Source organism: Ornithorhynchus anatinus, chromosome 3, assembly GCF_004115215.2.
Source record: "Ornithorhynchus anatinus isolate Pmale09 chromosome 3, mOrnAna1.pri.v4, whole genome shotgun sequence".
Classification (NCBI taxonomy): Eukaryota; Metazoa; Chordata; class Mammalia; order Monotremata; family Ornithorhynchidae; genus Ornithorhynchus; species Ornithorhynchus anatinus.
In genome coordinates, this window is record NC_041730.1 from 127,817,201 (window position 1) to 127,844,633 (window position 27,433).

The window sequence follows — 27,433 nt, forward strand, 5'->3', positions numbered from 1 at the left end:
CTCGACCTCAATGCCTCAATTTGTCCCTGCTCATGTGTGACTTTGAAGTGTCCTAGATTGTAAACTCCTTGTGGGCAGGGAACATGCGTTTTTCTTCTGTTGTACCTTTCCAAGCATTAGATATGGTGTTTTGAATTCAGTAGATGCCCAGTGCATTCTATTGATAGGCTAAAGCTGCATTAACATTTGGAGGCCAGAGAGCAAGGATTTTATCACATAAGATTCTTGTTGAATGATCATCTATTTTCCTGTGAGTGTGTGGTCAGAATATGGGGAGCAATAAACTAGAGCAAAGTTGAGGTCAAACCTAACAAGATTTCTTGGCTGTCCCAGGAGCTCAGATCCAAGGCTTCTTCTTGTTCTAATGAGATACAGTGTTTGGCACATAGTAAGTACTTAAATACCTCAGTTATTATTATTATTATTATTATATGAGAGGAAATCAACCAATCAGTGGTTATGATTGAGCGCTTACTGTGTGCAGAGCACTGTATTAAATGCTTGGAAATATGACATGTAGACAAATCAAGAGAGAGGCAGGAATACCCTGGAGATTCTGAAAATCATAAAAGCAATATACTTAAACTATCAAATTATAGTCTACTATTTGTTCTGATTGCTCAGTTTCTAAGTCTTCTTGTAACTCCCTTCCCATAAGAAAGTAAGTTTCCTGTGTTTTGTTACACTCTCCTAAGTGTATAGTAATCCTTTGCACTTAGTAAGTGTTCCTTAAATATTACTCCTACTAGATTAACAAATACAACAGGAAAGGTAAAATCATAATGATTGTGAAATTTTTTGAGTGCATTCTGTCTGTAAAATACTGTACTAAGGCCTGGGGTAAATTCAAGATATTCAAGTCAGGTTCATTCCCTGTCCCACATGTGACTGACAATCTAAGTGTGGGGAGAAAAGGTATCTAATGCCAATTTGTACATTCCAAGAGCTTAGTACAGTGCTCTGCACATAGTAAGTGCTCAATAAATACTATTGAATGAATAATGACTATTCTACAGATGAGGAAACTGAGGCACAGAGAAGATAAGTGACTTGGCCAGCAGGCAAGGGGTAGAGCCTAAATTAGAACCCAGATCTCCTAGTATACATCTTGACAACCACCAAGACTGAATCCTGTTTCATTCATACATAAATGGAGCAAGAAGCCATGTCTGAGGGAAATTCTTGAGTGCTAAAGAGCATTGGAAAGAAGGAACGGCCTAACTGAATCTCCCGAATGAGAAATGCTCCACATGTGCAACTACTAAAATCGACTCCCTCCTTACTTAGGGAACAAGACTGCCCAATACTCACCAAAGCCATGTGTTGGGTCTCGATGAAGAGTCAAACAAATTATTTCTCTTTCCAGTCCACTTAAGAAGTTCTCCCTCTTAATATCTGGTGTCCCTGGAGCTGAAAAGAAAGAGGTGATAAATGCAAGAGGATCTTGGGATCCAATACAAAGAAAATGAAGAGCACTTAAAAAAGAATATATCCAAAGAAAGATACATTCACACTCTGACTTGAGTTTCATAAAGTTCAAAGTTCATTTCATTGTTCAAAGCCACCTGTGTGTTTTATAATAGAAAATGAGAAAATACACCATCTCCTTGACTTTCCCCTCACATATTTCCCAGGGTACAATGGAAGATCGTTCTCTTGCTCTCCCCCCGACTTTTTCCCCTTGTTTAGGCTGAGTAAGCCTCGGTTTATGGAAGAATCAGTTTGTCAATCCAGGAACTGTGTTGTTGTTTCTCAAGGCAAGTACATTCTATGTGGGCACAGAATTTTTCTGTCCACTAGACAGAGGGGAGCTTGGGAACGTCTATCAAAGAGGGCTGACAATTTAAATAGTAGTAATAATAATAATTATAATAATAATTGTATTTATTAAGCTTCTTTATGGTATTCATTGAGCACTTACTATGTACCAGTTACTCTACTAAGCACTAGGAGAGATGCGAGTTTGTCAGGTTAGACAGAGTCCTGTCCCACATGTGACTCACAGTCTTTATTCCCCATTTTAGTATTTAATATATGTCGAGCACTGTACTAAGTGCTGGGATAGATATGAAATAATCCCCTTTCCTTCCCCACAGAACTTGTGCATATTTGTATGCATTATTTATTACTCTATTTATTTTGTTAATGATGTGTATATATCTATGATTCTATTTATCTTGATGATACTGACACTAGACTACTTTTGTTTTGTTCTGTTTTGTTGTCTGTCTCCCCCATTTAGATTGTGAGCCCGTTGTTGGGCAGGGATTGTCTCTATCTGTTGCCGAATTGTACATTCCAAGTGCTCAGTACAGTGCTCTGCAAATAGTAAGCGCTCAATAAATACGATTGAATTAATGAATTAATGAATGAATGAAAAATCTGATGCATAATGGGCTCGCAGTCTAAGTAGGAGAGATAATAGGTATTGAATCTCTATTCTGCAGATGATGGAATTGAGGTTATGAGAAGTGAAGTGACTTGCCCAAGGTCATACAGCAGACAAGTGGCAGAATGGGGATTAGAACCCAGATCCTCTGACTCCCAGGCCCGTGTGCTTCCCATTAGGCCGCAGTGCTTCGGAAACAAGTTTTGTTTTAGTTCTCCGCACTGAGTCCATGGTTAGACACAAGGAGCCACCAAATTTGGCCACCATAAAGTAATGTGAAAATCCACACTTTGCTCCTCTAGTGCTAACCGCCTCATTGAACCTCCAACTTGTCTATCTTGCCGCTGACCTCTCGCCCAAGGCCTGAAATGCCTTCCCTCCTCTGACAGGGGATTAATCTCCTTTCCTTTAAAACCTTACTGAAGGCGCACCTCCTTCAAGAGGCCTTCCCTTACTAAGCTCTCCTTTCCTCTTCTCCTACTCCTTCCTGTGTTGCCCTGACCTGCTCCCTTTATTCATCCCATCCCCTGCCCAGTTTCAGCCCCAAAGCACTTATGGACGTATCTGTAATTTACTTATTTATATTGTCTGCCTTCCCTTCTAGTCTGTAAGCTCCCTGTGGGAAGGGGATTTGTCTGTTTTTTGTTATACTGTACTTTCCTGAGAGTTTAATACAGTGCTCTGGACACAGTAAGTCCCCAATAAATATTGACTGACTGGCAGACAGATGTGAGCTCATGCAGTACGAGAATAGTGTTCTGCCCTACCTCCTAAAGTCCAATTCAATAGAGTTGGTAGATGCAGTCGCTGCCCACAAGGAATTTATGGTTTATGTCATATCAGATAGACTAGTTTTCAGGTGGTCTGTTCCCTGTGGATCATTGTGGAGAGGCATCAATAGCATCAATATAAATAGAATTATACATATAAACTCAGAATTAATGAAATAAATTGAATTATAAACATGTACATATATACACACAAGTGCTGCGGGGCAGGGAGTGGGGAAGAGCAGATGGAGGGAGTGGGGGCGATGGGGAGGGGAGCAGAGAAAAAGGGGGGCTTAGTCCGGAAAGGCCTCCTGGAGGAGGTGGCACTCTGAAGTGGGGATGTGCTAGTTTGGCCGATCTGAGGAGGGAGGGCATTCCAGGCCAGAGGAGGTAATGGGTCAGGGGTCGACGGCAGGACAGGGGAGAATGAGGCACAGTGAGGAGGTTAGCTGTGGCAAAGGAGCGAAATGTATGGGATGTGATGGAAAAAGAGAAAAGGGAGGTGAGAAATGAGGGGGATAAGTGATGGACAGCTTTGAAGCCAACAGTGAACCTCCTCTTTGAAGATGAATTTAAAGGAGTTTCTCAGGCATCCTCTGAAAGGAGAAGCAGCATGGCCTAGTGGATAGAGCATGGGATCTCACAAAACATTTCCCCCACACTACCAGTCCCCTGTATCAATCAATCAATGGTATTACTGAGCACTTACTGTGTGACGAACACTGTATTAAGTGCTGAGGAGAGTAAAATACAAGCGAGTTGGTAGGCACATTACCGGCCCACAAGGAGCTTAATAACAATAATAATGTTGGTATTTGTTAAGCGCTTACTATGTGCCAAGCACTGTTCTAAACACTGGGGTAGATAAAAGGTAATCAAATTGTCCCATGTAGGGCTCACAGTCTTCAACCCCATTTTACAGATGAGGTAACTGAGGCACAGAGAAGTTAAGTGACTTGCTCAAAGTCATACAGCTGACAAGCAGCGGAGCAGGGATGACTGACTGGAAGACAGATGTGAGCAGGAATGACCCAAGACCTCTGACTCTCAAGCTCGTGCTCTTTCCACTAAGCCACGCTGCTTCTCTAGCTTACAGTCTAGAGGGGGAGACAGACATTAATAGAAATAAATAAATCAATTACAGACTTACTGAAATCTGTGGAACCAAGGGTGGGGTGACTCAAGTGCTTTAAGGAGATTTCCTCACAAATCTCCAGTGGTTGCCTATCAACCTTCACATGAAACAAAAACTCCTCACTCTTGGCTTCAAAGCTCTCCATCACCTTGCCCCCTCCTACCTTACCTCCCTTCTCTCCTCCTACGGCCCAGCCCGCACACTCCACTTCTCTGCTGCTAACCTCCTCACCGTGCCTCGTTCTTGCCTGTCTCGTCGTCGACCCCTGGCCCTCATCCAATCTCTGACGGGTAACGCCCTCCCTCTTCACATCCGCCAAATTAACTCCGTTCCCTTCTTCGAAGCCCTACTGAGGGCTCTACTCCTCCAGGAGGCCTTCCCAGACTGAGCCCTCCCTTTCCCTCTGCTTCTCCTTCCCTCCCCATCGTCCCTACTCCCTCCATTTGCTCTACCCCCTTCCCCTCTCCACAGCACTTGTGTATATTTGTATATTTATTACATTAATGATGTGTATATATTTATGATTCTACTTATCTATTTTGATGGTATTGATGCTTGTCTTCTTGTTTTGTTTTGTTGTCTGTCTCCCCCTTCTAAACTGTGAGCCCACTGTTGGATAGAGTTTGTCTCTCTCTGTTGCCAAATTGTACTTTCCAAGTGCTTAGTATAGTGTTCTGCGTACAGTAAGCGCTCAATAAATATGAATGAATGAATGAATAAGGACTTGATATACTCAGGATTTCTCCCCAAAGAATCCTGTTACCACAGAGCTATGTCTGTTCCTTCAGCCACATGCCTTGGTAATAGCCTCAATAAGTAGACCATTTTGGAGATGCACTTTATCTTGGGAAAAGCCCACAATTTGGGTAACCTCTAAATTGACAGGTCCTCTCTATTTAGTGTCGTCCCTCCCCACCCCACCTCATTAGGCTACATCTCCTCCTTGTGGAACAATAATAATAATGATAATTGTGGTATTTGTTAAGAGTTTACTATGTGCCAAGCACTGTTCTAAGCTCTGGGGTATATACAAAGTAATGAGGTAGGACACAATCCCTGTCCCTCATGGGGCCCACGGGCTTAACCCCCATTTTATAAATGAGGTAACTGAGGCCAGAGAAGTTAAGTGTCTTGCCCAAGATAACACAACAGACAAGTGGCAGAACAGGGAGTAGAACCCACATCCTCTGACTTCCAGGTCCATGCTCTTTTCACTCAATCATGCTGCTTCCCAACACTCACTCTCTCTCTGTATTTTGTGCCCTTCTATATTAGATGGCTTCCAGTGGAATTTTCCAACTTCCTTTGGGGCCAAATAGAATTTCTTAACATCTGAGTTATTACTCTCCAGATTGCTATTCAAATGGGCAGGTTGCCCACACTTTGGAAGGCAGGACTAGAATTCAAAGTGACTCAGACAAATTGGAAAAATGATCCCACAAAAAGAGGATGAAATTCAATAAGGATAAAGCACAAAGCACCATATTTAGTGCCAAAATAACAAAATAAATCTAGGAGGGTTTGGGAAAAGACTGGCTAGACGCTAGAACAGCAGAAAATGACCAAGGATTCCTATTCATCCAGAGGCAGAATATGAGCAGTACAGCAATCCAGGACTGTAATTTGAACAAGAGCTTAGTACAGTGCTTGGCACACAGTAAGTCCTCAATAAATATGATTGAATGAAAGATGTGTTCCACTATGAGGATGGCACACAAGAACAGACCTAAAATCATTCTCCTTCATCCAACACTGATAAGATGCTTATAACAATAATAATAATAATAATAATAATAGCATTTAAGCACTCACTATGTACCAAACTCTATACTAAAGCATCGAGTACTGTGTCACGTTCTGGAAACACTTTAAAAAGGATTTGAAGGATGGTTGCAAAAAGAGCATTAATAATAATTTGGTATTTGTTAAGTGCTTACTATGTGCCAAGCACTGTTCTAAGAGCTGGGGTAGACAGAAGGTAATCAGGTTGTCCCACGTGGTGCTCATAGTTTTAATCCCCATTTTCCAGATGAGGTAACTGAGGCCCAGAGAAGTTAAGTGCCTTCTCCCAAAGTCACACAGCTGATAAGAGGAGAGGTCGAGATTAGAACCTACGATCTCTGACTCCCAAGCCTGGGCTCTTGCCACTGGGTCATGCTGCTTCTTATGAATTCTTATTAATTAATTATTAATTATTAAGTATTAATGGGAGAGAACAGAAGGACCTATGAGGAAAGATTGCACTTGGATTTGGACCATTTGGGCATTTGGTACTGCTCTTGGTATTCACCTCACCTGCAGCCCCATGACATTTAGGTACATAACTGCAATTTATTTCTATTTTTGTCTGTCTCCCCTTCTAGACTGTAAGCTCCTTGTGGGCAGGGAACGTGCCTACCAACTCTGTGTTACTGTACTCTCCCAAACACTTAGTACAGAGCTCTGCGTACAATAAGCACTCAATGAATACCACTGATTGATCAATTAAATTAATTGGTGTTGTCATTGAGCCTGGGGAAGGACCTAAAATGTTTCAACTGGGACTATTCTGATCCAATGCACTCCTTGCCCCTGGTGCAGCATAGGAGAGGAAGCGAGATTAAATAGGAGAGATTTCAGTTGGACCTTAGGAGGATTTCATGGCTTGAAGTGTGGGGAAGCTCTAAAATATGCTCCCGAGGGCGATTGTGGGATCTCCCTTCCAAGTAACATGGCACAGTGGATTGAGCATGAACCTGGGAGTCAGAAGGTCATGGGTTCCAATCCCAGCTCCACCACTTGTCTGCTGTGTGACCGTGTGCAGGTCATTTCACTTCTCTGTGCCTCAGTTACCTCATCTGAAAAATGGGGATTGAGACTGTGAGCCCCATATGGGGCAGGGACTGTGTCCAATTCTATTTGCTTGTATCCACCCCAACACTTAATACAGTGCCTGGAATAAAGTAAACATTTAACAAATATCATTACTATTATTATCAGTAACCTCTAAGGAAAGTATAGCAAACTGTCTGCTCCAGGTGACTATGTGTTCACCTTCCTGGAGGCAGAGGGATGAAGCAGATAAGTGTATACCTTTAGGCTGAAAGCTTGTTGAGTGCAAGGAACAGATCCAGCAATTCTGTTACACTGTACTGTCCCAACCTCTTACTACAGTGCTCTGCACATAGTAAGCGCTCAATAAATATCACTGATTGTGATGATGGTATTTGTTAAGCACTTACTGTGTGTCAAGCACCGTTCTAAGCACTGGGGTAGATACAAGCTTATCAGGTTGTCCCATGTAGGGCTCACAGTCTTAATCCTCATTTTACAGATGAGGTAACTGATTGATGAGTGCTCTTCCAGTTCTATTTTTAATGGGGCTCTCCCACAGCTTCCCAACGTAGACCACAGTGTGCAATCTGGAAGAACTAAGGCCGTTCTGGTTTCAAGGCAGCATGTAAGAGCCTCAGTTTCTGGTGTGTTTTTTTTTTTATGGTATTTGTTAATTGCTTACTTTGTGCTCAGCACTCTATAAAGAGCTGGGGTAGATAGAGGCTTATCATGTTGTACACAATCCCTGTCCCAAGTGGGGTTCACAGTCTTATTCCCCATTTTTACAGATGAGGCAATTGAGGCACAGAGAGGTTAAGTGATTGCCCAAGGTCACACAGCGGGCAGGTGGCAGAGCTGGAATTAGAACCCGGGTCCTTTTGACTCCTAGGCCTGTGCTCTGTCCACTAGGCCAAGCTCCTTCTCTAGTTCTCTTGCTGTGGGCAGGGATGATGTCTACCAACTTTACTGTATTGTACTCTACCCAGTGCTTAGTAAAGTGCTCTGCACACACTAAGCGTTCAATAAATCCCATTCATCAAATGATTCAGAACTGAAGTGTAATGAACTGAAAGGTAAGATAATATTTTGCCCTTGCAAATCCCATCGACCTGAATCTTAAAGCTCACGTTTGGAAGTATAGACATGTTTTTTATGGGTTTGGGAAAAGGTCCAGAGAATGGCACATAGTAGGCGCTTAACAAATGCCATAAAATAAAAACAAGCTCTCATCTGGCATTTAAAGACCGAGTAAAACTACTTTTACCAAATGATTTAAAAATATACAAGACTTAATTATCTTTCCAATTTTTCAGCCAAGAAAATCAGTTCAGAGAGGTTAAAAGTAAGTGGATTATATAGCAGTCAGCCCAAATCGGGATAGATGAGTGCTTACTGTGCATGGCGTATTTTACCAAGAGATTGGGAGAGTAGGATACAGTAGGTTGCTATTATCCTTACCCTCAAGGAGTTTATAATCTAGTGGGGGAAACAAAAAGTAAATCAACTACCAATAAGGAAAAAACGGGAGAAACAGCCTGGCCTAGTGGATAGAGCATGGCTCTGGGCGTCAGAAGGACCTGAGTTCTAATCCCAGCTCTGCCACTTGTCTGCTGTGTGACCTTGGACAAGTCACTTAACTTCTCATTGCCTCAGTTACTTCAACTGCAAAATGGGGGTTTAGACTGTGAGCCCCATGTGGGACAGGGACTATGTCTAACCTGATTAGTCTAAATCTATCCTAGCCCTTAGTGCAATATCTGGCACATAGTAATCGTTGAACAAATACCTAAAAAAAAACAACTGTACATTCATTCAATCATATTTATTGAGCACTTACTGTGTGCAGAGCACTGTACTAAGAGCTTGGAATGTACAATTCAGCAACAGATAGAGACAATCCCTGCCCCAACAACAGGCTCACAGTCTAAAAAGGGGGAGACAGACAGGAAAACAAAACAAGTAGTTAGGTATCAATACCAACAAAATAGATAAATAGAACCATAGATATATACACATCATTAATAAAATAGAGTAACAAATAATATATGCAAATATACACAGGTACATACGTGCTGCTGGGGTCCAGAGAGTATATAAGCGTTTAGAGGGTATGGACTCAAGTGCACAGGTGATGTAAAAGGGAGGAAAATAAGGTGGGAAGATGAGAAGTTAGTCAGGGAAGGCTTCCTGGAGGAGATATGATTTTAGATGGAAGAGGCGTGGCTTGTCGGCTCTGAAGATGGAGAGAGTTCTGGTGAGTCAGAGGGTGAGAGCAAGGGTTCGATGGCAAGAGAGATGAGATCGAGGTACAGTTACTAGGTTGGTGTGAGAGGAGCCAAGCTGTTTGAGCGACTAAAGGCAGATGAGGAATTTCTGCTTAGTGTGGATAATGATGGACAAGGAATGGAGGCTTTTGAGGAGTGGGGAGACATGCACTGAATCATTTTTTTAGGAATGTGTTACAAGTTGCAGAGTGATATATGGAGTAGAGAGGGGAGAGGTGGGAGGCAGGGAGGTCAGCGAGACAGCTGATTCATTAATTCAGTAGGATTTATTGAGTACTTATTGTGTGCAGGGCACTTGGGAAAGTACAATACAAAAATAAACAGACTCATCCCTGCCCACAACGAGCTTACAGTCTAGAGGGTTGGAGTAGTCAAGGTGGGATATGACCGTGCTTGGACCACTGTGGTAGCAATTTAAATAGAGAGGAAGGGGAAGATTCTGATAATGTTTCAAAAATAGAACCAACAGGATTTGGTGACTGGCTGAATATGAAGGCTAGAAGAGAGAGATGACTCAGGAAAATGCCAAGGTTGCAGGCTTGTGAGACAGGGAAGATGGTGAGGTATTAACAGTAATGGGAAGGTAGGAGGATGAGAGGGATTGGGTAGGAAGATGAGTTCAGTTTTGGACATGTAGAGTTTTAGAAATGTGCTGAAGGAAGGAGGAAATGTGGGACTGCCAAGGAGAAAGGTTGGGCTGGAGTGGTAGATATGGCAATCATCCACATAGAGAGAGTAGGTGAAGCTCTGGGAATGGATGAGTTTTCCAAGGGAGAAGGTGCAGGTGTAGAATAGAAAAGAACCCAGAGTCACAGATAGAGGGTGGGAGGCAGAGGAGTTGTGAGCAAAAGAGACCAAATAATGGTCAGGGAAGAAGCAGGAGTAACCTGCAGCTTTTTTTCCTCACATATTTAATCTAATTTGCTGAGAGTGACGTTTTTCAGAACATCTGTGGAAAAAATGGCCACTTTGGAATGTCTCCAGAAGAGACAACCAAGGAGGTCTGAAACAATGAACACGAGGATGCGAAGCCTGGAAAGCATGGATTTCTAAGATTATCCTGGCCATTCCAAAACATATGGTCACCCTAATTAAGTGATCTATTCAGGTTCACACAGATATTTTCAAGTGGCAGAAAAAAGAAGAGACTGGAGGGCTCAATATCCAATTCATAATTCTAATTCAGCTAACTGATGAAGACAGAGTATGTCACATGAAGTAAGGGGACTTTCCATTTGGGGAGGTAGCTAATACTTCCTACTGTAATATTACTCACCTTCAGTCAATCAACTGTATTTATGGAGCACATATTGTGTGCAGAACTCTGTACTAAGCGCTTGGGAGAATACTTCAGAGTTGGTAGACCAATTCCCTGCTCACATGAAGCTTACAGTCTAGAGGATGACAGACATTAATACAAATCACATATATGTACATAAGTGCTGTGGAGCTAAGGGGGGTTGAATAACAGCTGTAAATCCAAGTTCAAGACTGATGCAGAAGGGAGTGGGAGAGGGAGATGAGGAAAACAGGCCCTAACAAGCAAACATATGGTCTGATACCACCAGATTGAAAGAATCACTAAGGTCATTTATGACAGGAAATGTTTCCACCAACTCTTCCAAGTAATCTTCTGTGCACAATCAGCACTCAGTAAATACCACTTATTGACTGATATATATATATGATTTTTGGACTAAGGAAAACCAGTTACCAGAGGATTAATCAATTGTCAAACATGCACGTCAGCCTCTTTGGCTAGACCCCACTGAAGGACTAATTCAGAATAATAATAATAATAATAATAATTGTGGCATTAGTTAAAATGCTTACTATGTGCCAGACACTTTTCTAAGTGCTGGGGGAGATACACACTAATCAGGTTGTACACAGTCCATGTCCCGCATGGGACTCACAGTATTAATCCCCATTTTACAGATGACACAACAGAGGCAGAGAGAAGAAAAGTGACTTACCCCAGATCACATAATTCATTCCCAGGCCCATGATCTATCCACTAAACCACACTACTTCTCTACTTTAGGGCTAGGCTCACCAATCCCATGACAATCTAAACTCCTGGGAAGTCTATGGGGTTACATGCATCTTCCAGGAAAGTCTTCCCGAAAACACCTTTTCCTGGTTATACTGGTTTTGATTCATTAAGTCCTAAATTACCAACGATCACCTTGATCTAGGATACCTATCCTTGGGACTGCCTCCAACCTGATAGAGAGCAGAGAAATCATAAAGTCCCGTCGGGAGTGCCTTGCTTCTGTTGGGTTACCTAATATTGTGAGTCTACTTTCTATATAATCTTAGGAAGCTTTTCTGTAGCTTGTTTTAGGAAGAGCAACATTTTAGAGAGAGAAATTTAACCGTCTGTTAGGTTTCATCTAACTTTTAGCATCATTAGCTTTCTCGAATGGCTCTACTTACTGGTGCAGAAAAGATGACTAAAATCTCAATTGCATTTGATCGGTTAAAGAAATGTAAAGATATTTCTCCCAACCACCAAGAATTTTAGGGAAGGATAAACTAGCCAGAAGTAAGGAATAGACTGTCGCAGTCTTAGTTTAGCTTAAAAGGTAGCTACTACTTACCACTGAAAGGTTTTTGGGCAGACTGAATAACCAGGTAGTCAGAATTTCTCTGTTTCTTGGATGCAGAAGGTGATATCTCAGATTGTTCAACAGAGGCACTAGTTAAGATAGAAGAAGAGAAGGTAAGGAAACCCCCTGTGAGAAGGGAAGTATCGCTTCCACACTCTGTTTTACAGGAGAACAAAGGTTTGTACACATTAATTAGTATGGAGGAACAACCCTACAAAGAGGGTCAGAGAATTAGGGAGTATGACAAAAACTCTGGGCAATTTCCCTCTCCAATTCCACACTCTTATCAGGCTGTCTGCCCAGTGCAACATCTGGGAGTTTCGGTTCCCCACTGGGCCATATGCCTGTGCAGTGTGTGGATATGATTCTTCCTAAGAATAAGAACTGGCCTACTGCCATGAGTGTATGCCACTTTGATTCTCCCGCATCATCCAAGTCCCTGATCACTGATACAGTTGTCTCGATATGCCAATGTCTGTGTCCTATTCCCAAAGACATACAGGAACCAAATGGAAGTCCTGGGTTAAGGTTTTGGTGCAATAAATGATAATCCTAACAATGGGATTTGATAAGTACTCACCGCGTGTAAGGCAATGTACTAAAGGCTGGGATGAACACAAGCAAATCGGGTTGGACACCATCCCTGTTGCACATGAGGCTCATAGTCTTAATCCCCATTTTACAGATGAGGTACAGAGAAGTGAAGTGACTTGCCCAAGGTCACTCAGACAAGTGGTGGAACCTGGATTAGAACTCAGAACCTTCTAACTCCCAGGCCCAAACTCTATCCACTAGGCCATGCTACTTCTCTAAAATGATTACATCCAGTTGTTTTCTATCCCCTCCACTCCACTGAAACTGTCCTCTCAAAGGACACCTGTGACCACCTTCTTGCCAAATCCAATGGCTCCTACTTCATCCTAATCCTCTTCAACCTCTCAGCTGCCTTTGACACTGTCGACCATCCCCTTCTCCTCCACACTTTATCCAACCTTGGCTTCATGGACTCCGTCCTCTCCTGCTTCTCCTCATCTCTCTGGCCATTCGTTCTCAGTCTCCTTCGTGGGCTCCTGCTCCCCTGCCCATCCACTAATTGTTGGGGGTCCTTAAGGGTCAGTTCTTGGTCCCCTTCTGTTCACCATCTATACTCACTCCCTTGGTGAACTCATTTGCTCCCACAGCTTCAACTAACATCTCTATGTAGATGTCACCCAAATCTACATCTCCTCCCCTGCTCTCGCCCCCTCCCTCCAGGGTCATATCTCCTCCTGCCTTCAGACCATCTCCACCTGGATGTCCGCCTGCCACCTAAAACTCAACATGTCCAAGATTGAGCTGCTTATCTTCCCTCCCAAACTCTGGCCTCTCCCTGACTTCCCTGACACTGTGGACAACACTACCAACCTTCCCGTCTCACAGACCCGCAACCTTGGTGTCGTCCTTGACTCAGCTCTCTCATTCACCCCTCACATCCAATCCATCACCAAAACCTGCCAGTCTCACCTTCATAACATCACCAAGATCGGCCCTTTCCTCTCCATCCAAGCTATCTTGCTGGTACAAGCTCTCATAATATCCCGACTGGATTACTGTGTCAGCCTCCTCTCTCATCTCCTATCCTTCTGTCTCTCCCCACTCCAGTCTATTCTTCATTCCACTGCCCGAATCAACTTTTTACAGAAATGCTCTGGGCATGTCACTCCCCTCCTCAAAAACCTCCAGTGGTTGCCTATCAACCTTTGCACGAAACAAAAACTCCTCAGTCTTGGCTTCAAGGCTGTCCATCACCTGGCACCCTCCTCCCTCACCTCCCTTCTCTTCTTCTACAGCCCTGCCCGCACACTCCACTACTCTGCTGCAAACCTCCTCACCTATCCCACCGTCGACCCCGGTCCACGTCCTGCCGCTGTCCTGGAACGCCCTTCCTCCTCACCTCTGCCAAACTAACTCTCTTCCCCTCTTCAAAGCCCTGCTGAGACCTCACCCCCTCCAGGAGGCCTTCCCAGACTGAGCCCTCCCTTTTCCTTTTCCCCTCCGCCCCTCACCATCCCCCCTGCTCCCTCCTGCTGCTCTTCCCCTTCCCCTCCCCATAGCACTTGTGCATATTTGTATATATTATTTATTACTCTATTTATCTTATTAATATGTATAATCTATGATTCTATTTATCTTGGTGGTATTCATGCGTGACTACTTTTTTTGTTGTCTGTCTCCCCTGTTTAGACTGTGAGCCCGTCGATGGGCAGGGATTGTCTCTATCTGTTGCCAAATTGTACATTCCAAGCGCTTAGTACAGTACTCTGCACATATTAAGTGGTTAATAAATGCAATTGAATGAATGAATACTAGATTAAAATGTCCTAGGGGCAGGGAACACACCTGTGACCTTTTTGGTACTCTTCCAATCACAGAGTACAATGCTCTGCACACAGTCGGTACTCAAATATGAACGATTAGCAATTCCATATTCCTATACACTTGTTCTATATTATTACAAAAAAAATGAAAAGGACAATTTACTATTCAGTCAAGCAATCAGTTTTATGTATTGAGTGCTTACACTGTTAATGAAAACTGAGCAGGTGATTGGTTGCTAAAAATATCACTTATGAACTACAGCATTCATGTACATATGTGCATTTCAGTATTTATTTTGACCAATAATAAAAATAATGATGGCATTTGTTAAGCACTTACTATGTGCCAGGCACTGTTCTAAGTGCTGGAGTGGATACAGGACAATCGGGTTGGACACAGTCCCTGTACCATGTGGGGCTCACAGTCTTAATCCCCATTTTGCAGATATGAGGGAGCCGAGGCACAGAGAAGTTAAGTGACTTGCTCAAGGTCACACAGAAGTCACGTAGCAGAGCCTGGATTAGAACCCATGACCTTCTGCTCCCAGGCCTGTGCTCTATCCAGTAGACATGCTGTTAGATTTGTACATATTTTTATGCTCGTCTCCAAGCAGAGTGGCCTAGCGGATAGAATACGGGCCTGAGAGTTAGAAAGACCTGGGTTCCAATCCCAGTTAGGCCACTTGTCCGCTGTGAGACCTTGAGCAAATCATTTCACTTCTCTGCACCTCACTCACCACATCTGTAAAATGAGGATTAAGGCTGAGCCCCACTTGGGACAAGGACTGTGTTCAATCCAATTTGCTTATGCCCACCCCAGGGTTTAGTACAGTGTCTGGCACATTGTAAGTGCCTAAAAATATACTATTAATTTATATATTTATTTTATTATTCAAGTGTAAGTTCCTTGTAGGCAGGGAAGATGCCACTTGGTTATTCTGTACTTCCCAACCACCTAGTACAGTCTTGTCTTATACCTTCGAGTCGTCTCCGACCCATAGCGACTCCATGGACACATCTCTGCCAGAATGTCCCATCTCCATCTGCAATCATTCTGGTAATGTGACCAAAGACTTTTCTTGGGAAAAATCCGGAAGTGGTTTACCACTGCCTCCTTCTGCGCCGTCAACTCACCCTCAACTCTCTCTCATGCCGCTGCTGCCCAGCGCGGGTGACTTTTGACTTGTAGAAGATTGCCTTCTACTCGCTAGCCACTGGCCAGGCTAGAATGGGATGGACAGGCCTCTGCTTGACTCTCCCTCCCGTAGCCACGACTAGTAGAGTCCTGGAAACTCTCCAGGTGTGACCCTAAGAGAGGTCCTAGTACAGTACAGCACACCAAAGTGGGCATTCAAGAAATGTTACTACAACTAGAGTTACTACTAAGAAAATTTGGTCCTATGGCTCCAGGCCCTCTAAAGTACAATAGAATGAGAGATATATTCCAGTTTCAGTGAGGTTCCATTTATCTGGATCCTCCAAGATTCATTTCACCTGCTTTCAACAAATCAAGTGATAGCTCCTCAACGGTAATGAGCTTACAATCTAGACAACAATATAAATGAATAAATTCCAGCTATGCGTTGTGGGGCTGGGAACGGGAGATGAATAAAGGGAGTAAGTCAGGGTGACGCAGAAGGGAATGGGAGAAGAGGAAGTGAGGGCTTAGTGGGGGAAGGAAGGCCTCTTGGGTGATATGTGCCTTTACTAAGGCTTTGAAACGGGGGAGAGTAATGATCTGTCGTTGTGAAGCGGGAGAGTGTTCCAGGCTCAAAAGAGGGATTCAAACCCACCTGCCTTCATCGCTGTCTTTTCCTATCCCATTACCGGTTCCTTCACTGAGGTTATCACAAGATTTGCTCATCAGACTGGCGGATGTAGTTTCCTTCTTGGACCCCAACAGCCCATTTTCCGAGCGAGACAATCTCCGAACCAAGGCCAGATGCTCCTGTCGAGACGCCAAGGCGGAGTTGGACTGCACTGTTTCCAAGAATTTATGGTCCTCTGGATTAAAGAAGATAAATACACTGATATCAACCCATGGGTTATTACTTTTCTTATGATGAACAATAAACTAGGCTCCTCACGAACCTGTAATAAAACGAAAAAAGAGCTGTACAAAAAGCTGTGGTCGTATTTCTTAAAAAAGGAAGACAATTGTGAATTGAACCCATCTGCTGCTTGCTATAAAAAGAGAGATAGGATGGCGACGATTTTTATCATAGGAGTTAGCTATGCTTTGATTTGTATGTTTATGGCTAGGCCACATATACACATCATCTATATTGTAATACATTTATTACTATATGTGAATGTAACAAGGCATAGTGGAGAGAGCACAACCTGGAAGTCAGAAGGTCATGGGTTTGAATCCAGACTCTGCCACTCATCTGCTGGGTGGCCTGAGGCAAGACACTTCACTTCTCTGTGCCTCAGTTTCCTCCTCCATAAAATGAGGGGATTGAGACTCTGAGTCCCATGTGGGACAGGGGCTGTGTCCAATCTGATTTGCTTAGCACTTAGGACAATTCCTGGCACACAGTAAGCACTTAACAAATACCATTATTATTATTATTATTGTTGGAGGAAGCAGCATGGTGTGGTGGATAGAGCATGGGCCTGGGAGTCAGAAGACCATGGGTTCTAATCCCAGCCCTGTCATTTGTCTGCTAGGTGACCTTAGACAAGTCACTTCATTTCTCTGTGCCTAAATTACCTCAACTGCAAAATGGAGATTGAGATTGTCCCTATCCCAGATGGGGCTCACAATATCCGAACCACTTTTCTTGGATCCAACCCAGCACTTAGTATAGTGCCTGGCACTTATTAAGTGCTTAACAAATACCATTATTATTATTTTTATTATTACCATATAGATGCATGTATACATTTGCTACATATATTACATTATATACATATATAATAATGTTGGTATTTGTTAAGCGCTTACTATGTGCAGAGCACTGTTCTAAGCACTGGGGTAGATACAGGGTAATCAGGTTGTCCCACTTGAGGCTCACAGTCTTCATCCCCATTTTACAGATGAGGTAACGGAGGCACAGAGAAGTTAAGTGACTTGCCCACAGTCACACAGCTGACAAGTGGCAGATCTGGGATTCGAACCCATGACTTCTGACTCCCAAGCCCGTACTCTGAGCCACACTGCTTTTCTATGTAATGCACATGGGGCTCACAGTGATATATAAGATATATATATATATATATGTTAATGTAATGTATTAATGAATATACATATATATATTTCTTTACGAATATTCATTTCCTATACCTTTGTTATGGGGAGATTAAAAAAAAAACAATAATAGCATAAGACAAACATCTAGGTTAGATATCAGAGCAGTTCAGAACTCATCCTCTGGTTTCTAGAACCAACAAGATTGAGGAATCTCTCACTCCCCAGTTGTAAAGGTTGGCTGGGAGGTCAGCAGTTCCAGGGTTATTTGGGGGGAAGAAAGGTGGTTCCATAGATAGAAAAAAAGTCTTCAAAATATCATAATTCAGTTTCTGGAATACTCAACTACATAGTGAATGTGTCCTTCTAAATTTTAAAGAGGGAGATGTGACTTCCTTCTCATTTAAATTGGGACAAATGTAGTACCGCTTGATCGCGTAGAATATTTAAAATTAATAGACTAAGGATTAAAGTAATACGTGAAATAGTTTGAGCATTTTGGGATAGAACCACAAGGCAAATGAAGGTACTGTACAAGTAGAATCTGTTACAAAATATCATATCATGTACACTGAGGCAGCAGGAAAATAAAGCCAGCACAAAAGTGCAGATTTTTTCACGAAGGGCATTCCACAACTCATTCGAGCCAAGCAACCATGGTAACAACAGCCTTCAGCATGGCATAGCAGACAGAGCCCAGGCCTGGGAGTCAGAGGATCATCAGTTCTAATCCCAGCTCTGTCACTTGTCTGCTGTGTGACCTTGGGCAAGTCACTTCACTGCTCTGGGCCTCAGTTACCTCATCTGGAAAATGGGGATTGAGACTGTGAGCCCCACATGGGGCAGGGACTGTGTCCAACCCGATCTGCTTGTATACACCCCAGCGCTTAGTACATTTTCTGGCACATAGTTAAGTGCTTAAATACAATTATTATTATTATTATTATCATCATTCCCTTCTGCCCCCAAAATGTTCTGTGGTAGCCAGGGTGCCTTGCTGGAAACTGGTACTATCTCTTCTCTTCCATGCCATCAAGGAAACTCTATTCCATCCTTTCTTCCACTGTAGCAGGAAAAAGAAAAATGCCCAGAGCATGAGGCATTAGAGAAGCAGAGTGGCTCAGTGGAAAGAGCACGGGCTTTGGAGTCAGAGGTCATGGGTTCGAATCCCGGCTCGGCCACAAGTCAGCTGGGTGACTTTGGGCAAGTCACTTAACTTCTCGGTGCCTCAGTTACCTCATCTGTAAAATGAGGATTAAGACTGTGAGCCCCACCTGGGACAACCTGATTCCCCTGTGTCTACCCCAGCGCTTAGAACAGTGCTTGGCACATAGTAAGCGCTTAACAAATACCAACATTATTATTATTATGAGGCCTCTATGAAAGCTGGGGAAGTCTGATGGCTGCTGTAATGGTTGCTGCGGCTGGGACTTGGACTCTAAACCACAAGGAGCCTGAAATTCTTCTCCTCTAACCACTGCACCCAACTGATTTTTGTTTTCAATCTGTGAATCTGTCTTTGTGTTTTATGCTGTTCTAGTGTTTTATTATTCCATCACTGATATGTCTTGTCTCCAGCACATCCTCCCCCACTTACATTCTTGGATTGTGAGCCCGACAAGGGATAAGAACTCTGACTAAATTTCTATCAGTGTATTCATTCCCAGGGTTTAGTACTATGCTTTTCACACAGTAAGACAATTAAAACTATTATTGCCACTACACTAGAATGACCCAATTTGCTGCAAAGAAATAAAAGATCTAATTTAAAATGATAAGCGGTGAAGTTTCCATCTTACAGAGAGGTGAAAGATCATGTTTCCAAGCAGGAATGTCCAAACTTCTACTCCAAACCCATAGCCAGTTGTTTTCATCTAGGTCCAGTGAGGTTTTCAGAGTTAATAGGCCAAAGTAGAGGTGGTTTCTGGGCCCAGCAGAGCATAAGGCACAAAGTGAATTACCAAGGGTGGGAATAGGTGTTGGATTAACCTGATGTAGCAGTTAAGAAATTCATTAGACAGAGAAACAGCATGGTCTTGTGGATAGAACATGAGCCTGGGAGTCGGAAGGACCTGAGTTCTAATCACAGCTCCACCACTTTTCTGCTGTGTGACCTTGGGCAAGTCACTTCACTTCTCTGTGCCCCAGTTACCTCATCTGCAAAATGAGACTAAGACTGCGAGCCCCATGAGGGACAGGGACTATGTCCAACCTGATCATCTCTTATCTACCCCAGCACTTAAAACAGTGCCTGACCCATTGTAAGCACTTAAATACCATAAAAAACACACTGTAAGCTAGTTATGAGCTCAGTGATGATGATGATTATCTCTAGAAGAAAGGATAAAGACATTCTGCTCATTACTCAACAGAAATGTCTGGTTACCCAGAGAAAAGACTGGGTCTTCTTGATATGTTCAATTTTCACATCCAGCTCTCACTCAGCTGCAAAGTAAAGGGATCAAGCTTATTGACTACTCCCATTTTCCCCATTCAAGGGTCAAACGATTCCCTTACAAAGGTGAAGGAAATTGAAATTCTACTTCTAAGGCTGACTTTGATCTTTGCCTGGGGGCCTCTAGCATTAGTAACCATAATAATAATAAAAATAATACTTCCTCGGTGCTTACTACATGCCAAGCATTGTGCTAAGTGTTGGGGTAGATACAAAATAATAATACTGGACTCATCCCTGACCCCTCTGGGTCAAACAGCATAAGAAGGAGAGAGAGTGGTATTTAATCCCCATTTTACAGATGAGGAAACTGAGGCACAGGGAAGTCAATTGAGGGTCATGCAGCTTACGGGTGGTGCAACAGAACTCCGGCATCTGTGCTCTTTCCATTAGGCTACATTGCCTCCCCCAGTAAAGAAGACCATTCATTCCCCCAGAACATTTTAGACCAATGCTGCCCCAGAGAACTCCCTGCCCGTCTTTGGAGCTGAGACTTTTTCTGTAGGAGAAGCAGGCTAGGTCGGGGGGAGAAGGAAGGGTTCAGGATGATTTTACTCAGAGAACTGGGGGTAGAAAGTGATGGGATGGGAAAGGGATTGGGAGCAGGATTAGGCAAGGAAGTAAAATTGCCTCACTGAGCCTAAGATTTGTCATCCCAGCTTTCCTTAGGTTTTTCTTTCCTCAAGAGGTCTCTTTGAAGGTCAACTGAAGAGATTTTGGTGGAGTTCAGCCTCAACTGAAGCAAGAGCATATTGAAAAAGAATGAGCATAGTGAGGAAAGCATATCTAGCATCTAAACTGCAAATGTTCTTTGGGATTTAAATGGCTTTACCCTTTTATTCCCATATCCTCTGGGCCCTAGCCTGGCATAAAATATACTTCCAAAATTTTGTTGGAAAGCAATTCCAGTCCTGGGCACAGGGCCATTATTTGCAGAGAGGTAAGTGAAAGCAATCTGAAAATTATCTGTACGAATAGGTATCCTGGTCTCCCCACTGGAAGGTAGACAGGAAGGAAGCAGTTGGTAATCATAATAATAATAACAACAATAATAATTGTGGTATTTGTTAAGTGCTTACTATGTTCGAGGCCCTGAACTAACCGCTGGGGTGAATGCAAGCAAATCAGATTGGACACAGTCCCTCTCCCATGTGGGGCTCATAGTCTAAATCCCCATTTTACAGATGAGGTAATTGAGGCACAGATAAGTGAAGTGACTTGCCCAAGACCACACAGCGGAGTAATGACAGAGTTGGAATTAGAATCCATGACCTTCTGACTCCCTGAACTATGGATGGATCTGATTCTGTTTAAGACCCCCTCTTCCTAGGGAGAGAAGAACAGCTTTTCCCCTCTCCCCAGTATCAAATGACACAGGGAAGAAAGACTTGAACCCTATCTGTTCCCCATTTGCATGTTGGAGAGAAATGGTGTCATTTTGATAGCTCAATTCTAAAAGGGTTAGGGATGAAAATACATTAATAATCTCTAGAAGGCAGTGAGAAATAAAATTTTTAAATCCAGGTATCTGAAATCCAGTGGAGGGTCAACAGGATTCCTTTTATTCATTCATTCATTCATTCAATCGTATTTGAGCACTTTCTGTGTGCAGAGCACTGTACTAAGTGCTTGGAAAGTCCAATTCAGCAATCGAGACAATCCCTGCCCACACCAACCTCACAGCCTAGATAGCTATGAGTCGCTCATCACAATTCTTGCTTCCACCTGCTGCCATCAAACTGGAGCCGCTATCTCTCTACAGTGATGGGTTACGGAGAATTGGCTCGTGCCTGGTTAGCCTCAGCTTACAAAGCAAATTCCACTGGGATCTTCCTAGAGAACAGGACAATTTCCTGAGGGAGCATCCAAGATCTCGAACTTTGCTCCTGGAGGAGGGAGGGGGACGTGATAAAGATGATGGTATGTAGTCAGACACCTCTCAGGGTCACACCTGGAGAGTTTCCTGTACTCTGCCAGTCTCGACTATGGGAAGGAGAGTCAAGCTAGGCTTATCCATTCCATTCCTAGCTTGGGCAGTGGTTAGCGAGTGGCAGGCAATCTGCTACAAGTCAGAACTCACCCATGCTGGGCAGCAGCGGCATGGGAAAGAGTCGACAGCAGAGACTCAGGTTTACTGCACACAAGGAAGCAACGGTAAACTGCGTCTGTACTTTTACCAAAAAAACTCTTTGCAGATCCACTACCAGAATGATTGTACACGGAGGTGGGACATACTGGGAGAGATGTGTCCATGGCGTCGCTGTGGGTCGGACACGACTTGACAGGATAAGACAACAGCAACATCGTATTCAGAGCTTACTGTTTACCCACTCTGGGTTAAGCTCTGGGGTAGATACAAGAGAATCAGATTGGACGCAGTGCCTGTCCCACATAATAATAATAATAATAATGTTGGTATTTGTTAAGCGCTTACTATGTGCCGAGCACTGTTCTAAGCGCTGGGGTAGACATAGGGGAATCGGGTTGTCCCACGTGGGGCTCCCAGTCTTAATCCCCATTTTACAGATGAGGGAACTGAGGCACAGAGAAGTTAAGTGACTTGCCCACAGTCACACAGCCGACAAGTGGCAGAGCTGGGATTCGAACTCATGAGCCCTGACTCCAAAGCCTGTGCTCTTTCCACTGAGCCACGTTGCTTCTCTATTCAGGGTCACAGTCTAAGAGATTGGGAGAACAGGTGTTTGCTTTTTCTACATTTTGGGGAGGAGGAAACTGAGTCCCTGAGTGGTTAAATGACTTATACCCCATCACACAGCAGAGAGTCTTCCCATAGCAATGAATCCCAGTTTGGGGCTCTTTTCACTAGACCATGCTGAAAGGAGGGAGGGAGACAGAGAAGGAGGTAGTCAAACACATGGACAGACATCCTGACCACACAAGTGTGAGTTTTCCCACACCTTCCGTTTCTGATGTTGCGATATAACATTTCTAAAATTGCCATTCATACAGTTACTATAGTGTCTCAGAGTAGGGACTAAAACATTAACTCACCTGAAGAGGCTCTATAAAAGTGGCCAGAGCCCATCTGAGCATTAAATTTGTGCTGGGCAGAGCAGAGGTCCAGTAAATACTTGCACGTCTTGGCAGTATCCGTGACAAAAGTGTGCTTTTTCCCACTGAAGCGGCTCTCAACAGTGAACTTCTTTCGCTAAAGAAGGCAAACCCATGAATCTCAGGTGTGGCTCTCATGTCTGTGATTCATTTCAATTAGCTATCTTTGAACACTTTTCTCTTGAGCACTAGCAAGGCATTCCAAAATTCTCTCTCCCAGACACTGCAAGACTTATTGTCTTTCTTTGTCATTCTCCCCACTTCCAAGTCTTATTAAAATTCCATCTCCTCCAAAAGGCCTTACCCAACTAAGCCCTCATTTCCCCCTCTCCCTTTGGTGTCGACTATGCACTTGAATCTGTACCCTTTAAGCACTTGATATTCATTTTCTTTCTTCAACTCTGAACTCTGTGGGAGACAGGAAGTGAATCTGATCCAATTATCTAGGTTTCTCTGCATTTAATGGCAGTACAGTGCTCTGCACACAGTAAGCACTCAATAAATACGATTGAATGAATGAATAATAGTAGTACTAGTAAATGCTACACACAACCAACGATTATTATTGACAAAAAGTTGAGAGCTGTCACAGAACTATGTGGCCCTTGTCTTTACTCTTCAGCCAAACCCTAGCAGTTGAGGTATAGTGAGTTGAAATGGCATATATGTAAGCAGTAAAGGAGAGAAATCGTTTAAAGGTATAATTAGGCATCATTTCAGACAATGTGGTGAAGTAATGGCCGGTTAAGCACCAACAGCAATAGACAGGGCAGCTTGGAAGAAAGAGAACAGAAAAGGAACTGTTCTCATTGAGCACAGGTTTCAGAAAGATCGCACTGACAGCTCAGTGCAGCGTTCTACCCATAACAGGAACTCAATAAGTGCTACTGACTGATCCCGAGAGACAAATATATAAACGGAAAAGGAGTCTGCAAAAAACAAAGCCATCAGCATGCCAAAGAATGATCGTATGAGCACTCTAGGGGAAATGGGTTTTTTAGTCCTTATTCAAAAAGGTCACAGACAGAGAGCAAATAAAGAAAATAATTAGACTCCACTGAACCGCACTTACGTGGGTGTAAATTTTCTCCGCTTCTTGCCACTGGAATCGTAAGCTCGCAATTCTGCTGCTGTTTCTTATTTCATATACGATAATGCCTTTGGCACAAATCCCCAAAATCATCTCCCCTAACAGTCTCTTCTCTTGGAAAACTCGATAAAAGAGCACTCCATATTCTGGAAGTTGCTGGGTCATCTGAAAAGAATGCACTGTCCAGATTAGAAAATATCGGTCACCTGTTTGGGATATAACACTTTCTTTTTGTATTTAAATAACAGTCAACTCTCCTAAGTTTCTTGCTGAATTTAGCAGCTAAATTTACTCCTCTGATGCAAAGTCAAACAGTCAACTAATCAATCACATTTGTGTCCTTACTGCTTGCAGAACTCTCTACTAAGTGCTTGGGAAAATACAGTGTAATTGAGTTGATAGACATAATCCCTGCCCACAAGGAGCTCACAGTCTAGGAGGTGACCGACATTAAGATGAATTATGGATATGTACAGAAGTGTTGTGGGACTGAAGGTGGTGGTGAATATCCAGCTGCTTAAAAAGTACAAATCCAATTCCATAGGTGGTACAAAAGGGAGAAAGGGTTGGGGGAAAGAGGGCTTAATCGGAGAAGTCTTCTTTTTTTTAATGGCATGTAAGAGCTTACTATGTGCCGGGCAGTGTACTGAGCGCTAATGTAAATACAAGCTAATCGGGTTACAGGTTGGACGCAGTTCGTGTCCCAAATAGGGCTCACAGTCTTAATCTCCATTTTACAGATGACGTAACTGAGGCACAGAGAAGTAAAGTGATTTGCTCAAGGTCATACAGCAGACACATAGAGGATCAGGGATTTTTGAGAGAGATGTCATACTAATTAGGCTTTGAAGGTAGGTAGAGTGGAGACCTGGTATATATGGGGAGGGAGGAAGTTCCAGATCAGAGGAAAAATATGGGAAAGGACTAGATGGTGAGATAGATGAGATTAGATTCTAGGCTAAACTGTAGACTCTAGACTAAATTCTCTAGAATGTAAACTTGCTATAGATAGGGAACGTGTCTGCTAATTCTGTTGTATTGTAATATCCCAAATGCTTAGTACAGTGGTCTGCATATAGTAAGTGTTCAATCACTACCACTGATTGACTGAGGCACAGTGAGGAAGCAGATACTAGTGTAATGAAAAGTGCAGGCTGAGCTGTTCTACGAAATTTAGAGATGTAAGATAAGAGGAAATAATAATAATGATGATTGTAATTGTTAAGCACTTACTGTGTGCCAAGCACTGTTCTAAGCGCTGGGGTAGATACAGGGTAATCAGATTGTTCCACATCAAGCTCACAGTTTTACTACTCTTTTTACAGATGAGATACTGAGGCACGGAGAAGTTAAATGACCTGCCCAAAGTCACACAGCTGATATGTGGCAGAGCCGGAATTAGAACCCACGACCTCTGATTCCCAGGCCCGGGCTCTTTCGACTAAGCCACACTTCTTCTCTGAATTTGATTGAGTACTTTAAAGTCTATGGTAAAGTTTCTCTTTGATGCAGAGGTGGATAGGCCACCACTGGAGGTTCTTGAAGAGTGGGGAGATGTGGACTGAATGTTTTTTTCAGAAAAAAAGAATGACCTGGGCAGCACAGCAAAGAATAGCCTAGAGAGGAAAGTGATAGGAGGCATGGAGGTCAGAGAGGAGGCTGATGCTTAGTCAAAACAGGATACTATAAGCGCTTGCATCACTGTGGTAGAATGAGAGGACAGGATGGATTTCAGTTATGTCGTGCAGATAGAACTGGTGATATTTGGTGACATTGAATATGTGGGTTGAATGAAAGGGATGACTTGAGGATAATGGCAAAGTTAGTCAGTCTATTGTATTTATTGAGAGCTTACTGTGTGCAGAGCACTGTACTAAACACTTGGGAGAGTACAATATAACAGACACATTCTCTGCCCACAATGAACTCACAGGCTAGAGGAGGAGATGGACATTAATATAAATAAATAAAAAAGACAGATTTGTACATTAGTGCCATGGGGCTGGATGGGGGCAGGAGGGATGAATCAAGGGAGCCAGTCAAGGTGATGCAGAAGGGAGTGGGAGAAGAGGAAAGGAGGGTATAATCGGAGGTCTCTTGGAAGAGATGTGCCTTCAGTAAGGCCTTGCTCGTGGAGGGAGTAATTGTCTGCTGGATACGAGGAGGACCAGGGACTTCCAGGACAGCGGCGGGATGTGGGTGAGAGATCGGCGGCAAGATAGACGAGATGAGAGTACGGTGACAAGGTTAGCATTAGAGGACCCAAGTGAGCAGGTAGCGTTGTCGTAGGAGTTTAGCGAGTTGAGATAGTAGGGGCCTCGTGAAATCGGGAGAATAGTGGTACTGTCTACAGGAATGGGAACGGCAGAAGGAGGACAGGGTTTGGGTAGGAAGATGATGAGTTCTGTTTTGCACAGATTTAGTCTGAGGGATTGGCCAAACATCCAGACGTGTCCCGAAGGAAGAAGGAAAAGCAAGACTGAACAAAAGAGGACATGGCAGATTATAGACGTATATAAGTGCTGAGATCGAGGTGAAGATGTGAGTAAAGGACAGTGGCTGGCTCCAGGGAATGTCCTGCACTAAGGGGAGAAGGAACATAGCCAAGTGGAGAGAGCGTGGGCCCAGGAGTCGAAGGACCTGAGCTCTGCCTCTCATATCTGTTGTGTGACCTTGGTCAAGTCACTTCACTTCTCTGTGCCTCAGTTATCTCATCTTCAAAATGGGGATAAAGACTGGGTACCCTACCAGGGACAGGAACCGTCTCCAACTTGATTACCTTGATCAACTTGATTAACTAAGCCCCTAGTGCTTCGACGAGTGCCTGGCACTGCCTTTAAATAAAATAAGAAATAAAAAAATGTAAATCAAAGAAGACTGGCTAAGCAGATGTTATGTTGCATCAACTTACTTAATGATAATAATAATAGCATTTGTTAAGCATTTACTATGTGCCAGGCATTGTACTAAGCGCTGGGGTGGATACAAGCAAATCAGGTGGGACAGTCTCTGTCCCACATAGGGCTCACTATCTCAATCTCCACTTCACAGGTGAAGGAACTGAAGCTCAGAGTAATTGATTTGCCCAAGGTCACACAGCAGACAAGTGGAGGAGCAGGGAATAGAACCCATGACTTTCTGAATCCCAAGCCCATGCTCTACCCACTATACCAGGCTGCTTATTAACCTAAACCAACACAAACTGGCATATAGAAGCAGTGTGGCTGAGTGGAAAGAGCCCGGGCTTGGGAGTCAGAGGTC

General features: G+C 43.4%; 1 protein-coding gene across 6 annotated transcripts in view; it reads right to left on the reverse strand.

The window, feature by feature from the left end:
- Positions 1 to 27,433, reverse strand: part of FRMPD2 (FERM and PDZ domain containing 2) — a 217,878-nt gene that overhangs the window by 134,604 nt on the left and 55,841 nt on the right. For all 6 annotated transcript variants that reach the window (XM_039911616.1, XM_039911615.1, XM_039911613.1 and 3 more), the window contains 5 exons: positions 24,155 to 24,337; positions 23,023 to 23,179; positions 16,156 to 16,366; positions 11,997 to 12,094; positions 1,312 to 1,410 (listed from right to left, as the gene is read on the reverse strand). In XM_039911616.1, coding sequence (XP_039767550.1) covers positions 1,312 to 1,410; positions 11,997 to 12,094; positions 16,156 to 16,366; positions 23,023 to 23,179; positions 24,155 to 24,337 — 748 coding nt within the window. The remainder of the gene's footprint in view (positions 1 to 1,311; positions 1,411 to 11,996; positions 12,095 to 16,155; positions 16,367 to 23,022; positions 23,180 to 24,154; positions 24,338 to 27,433) is intronic.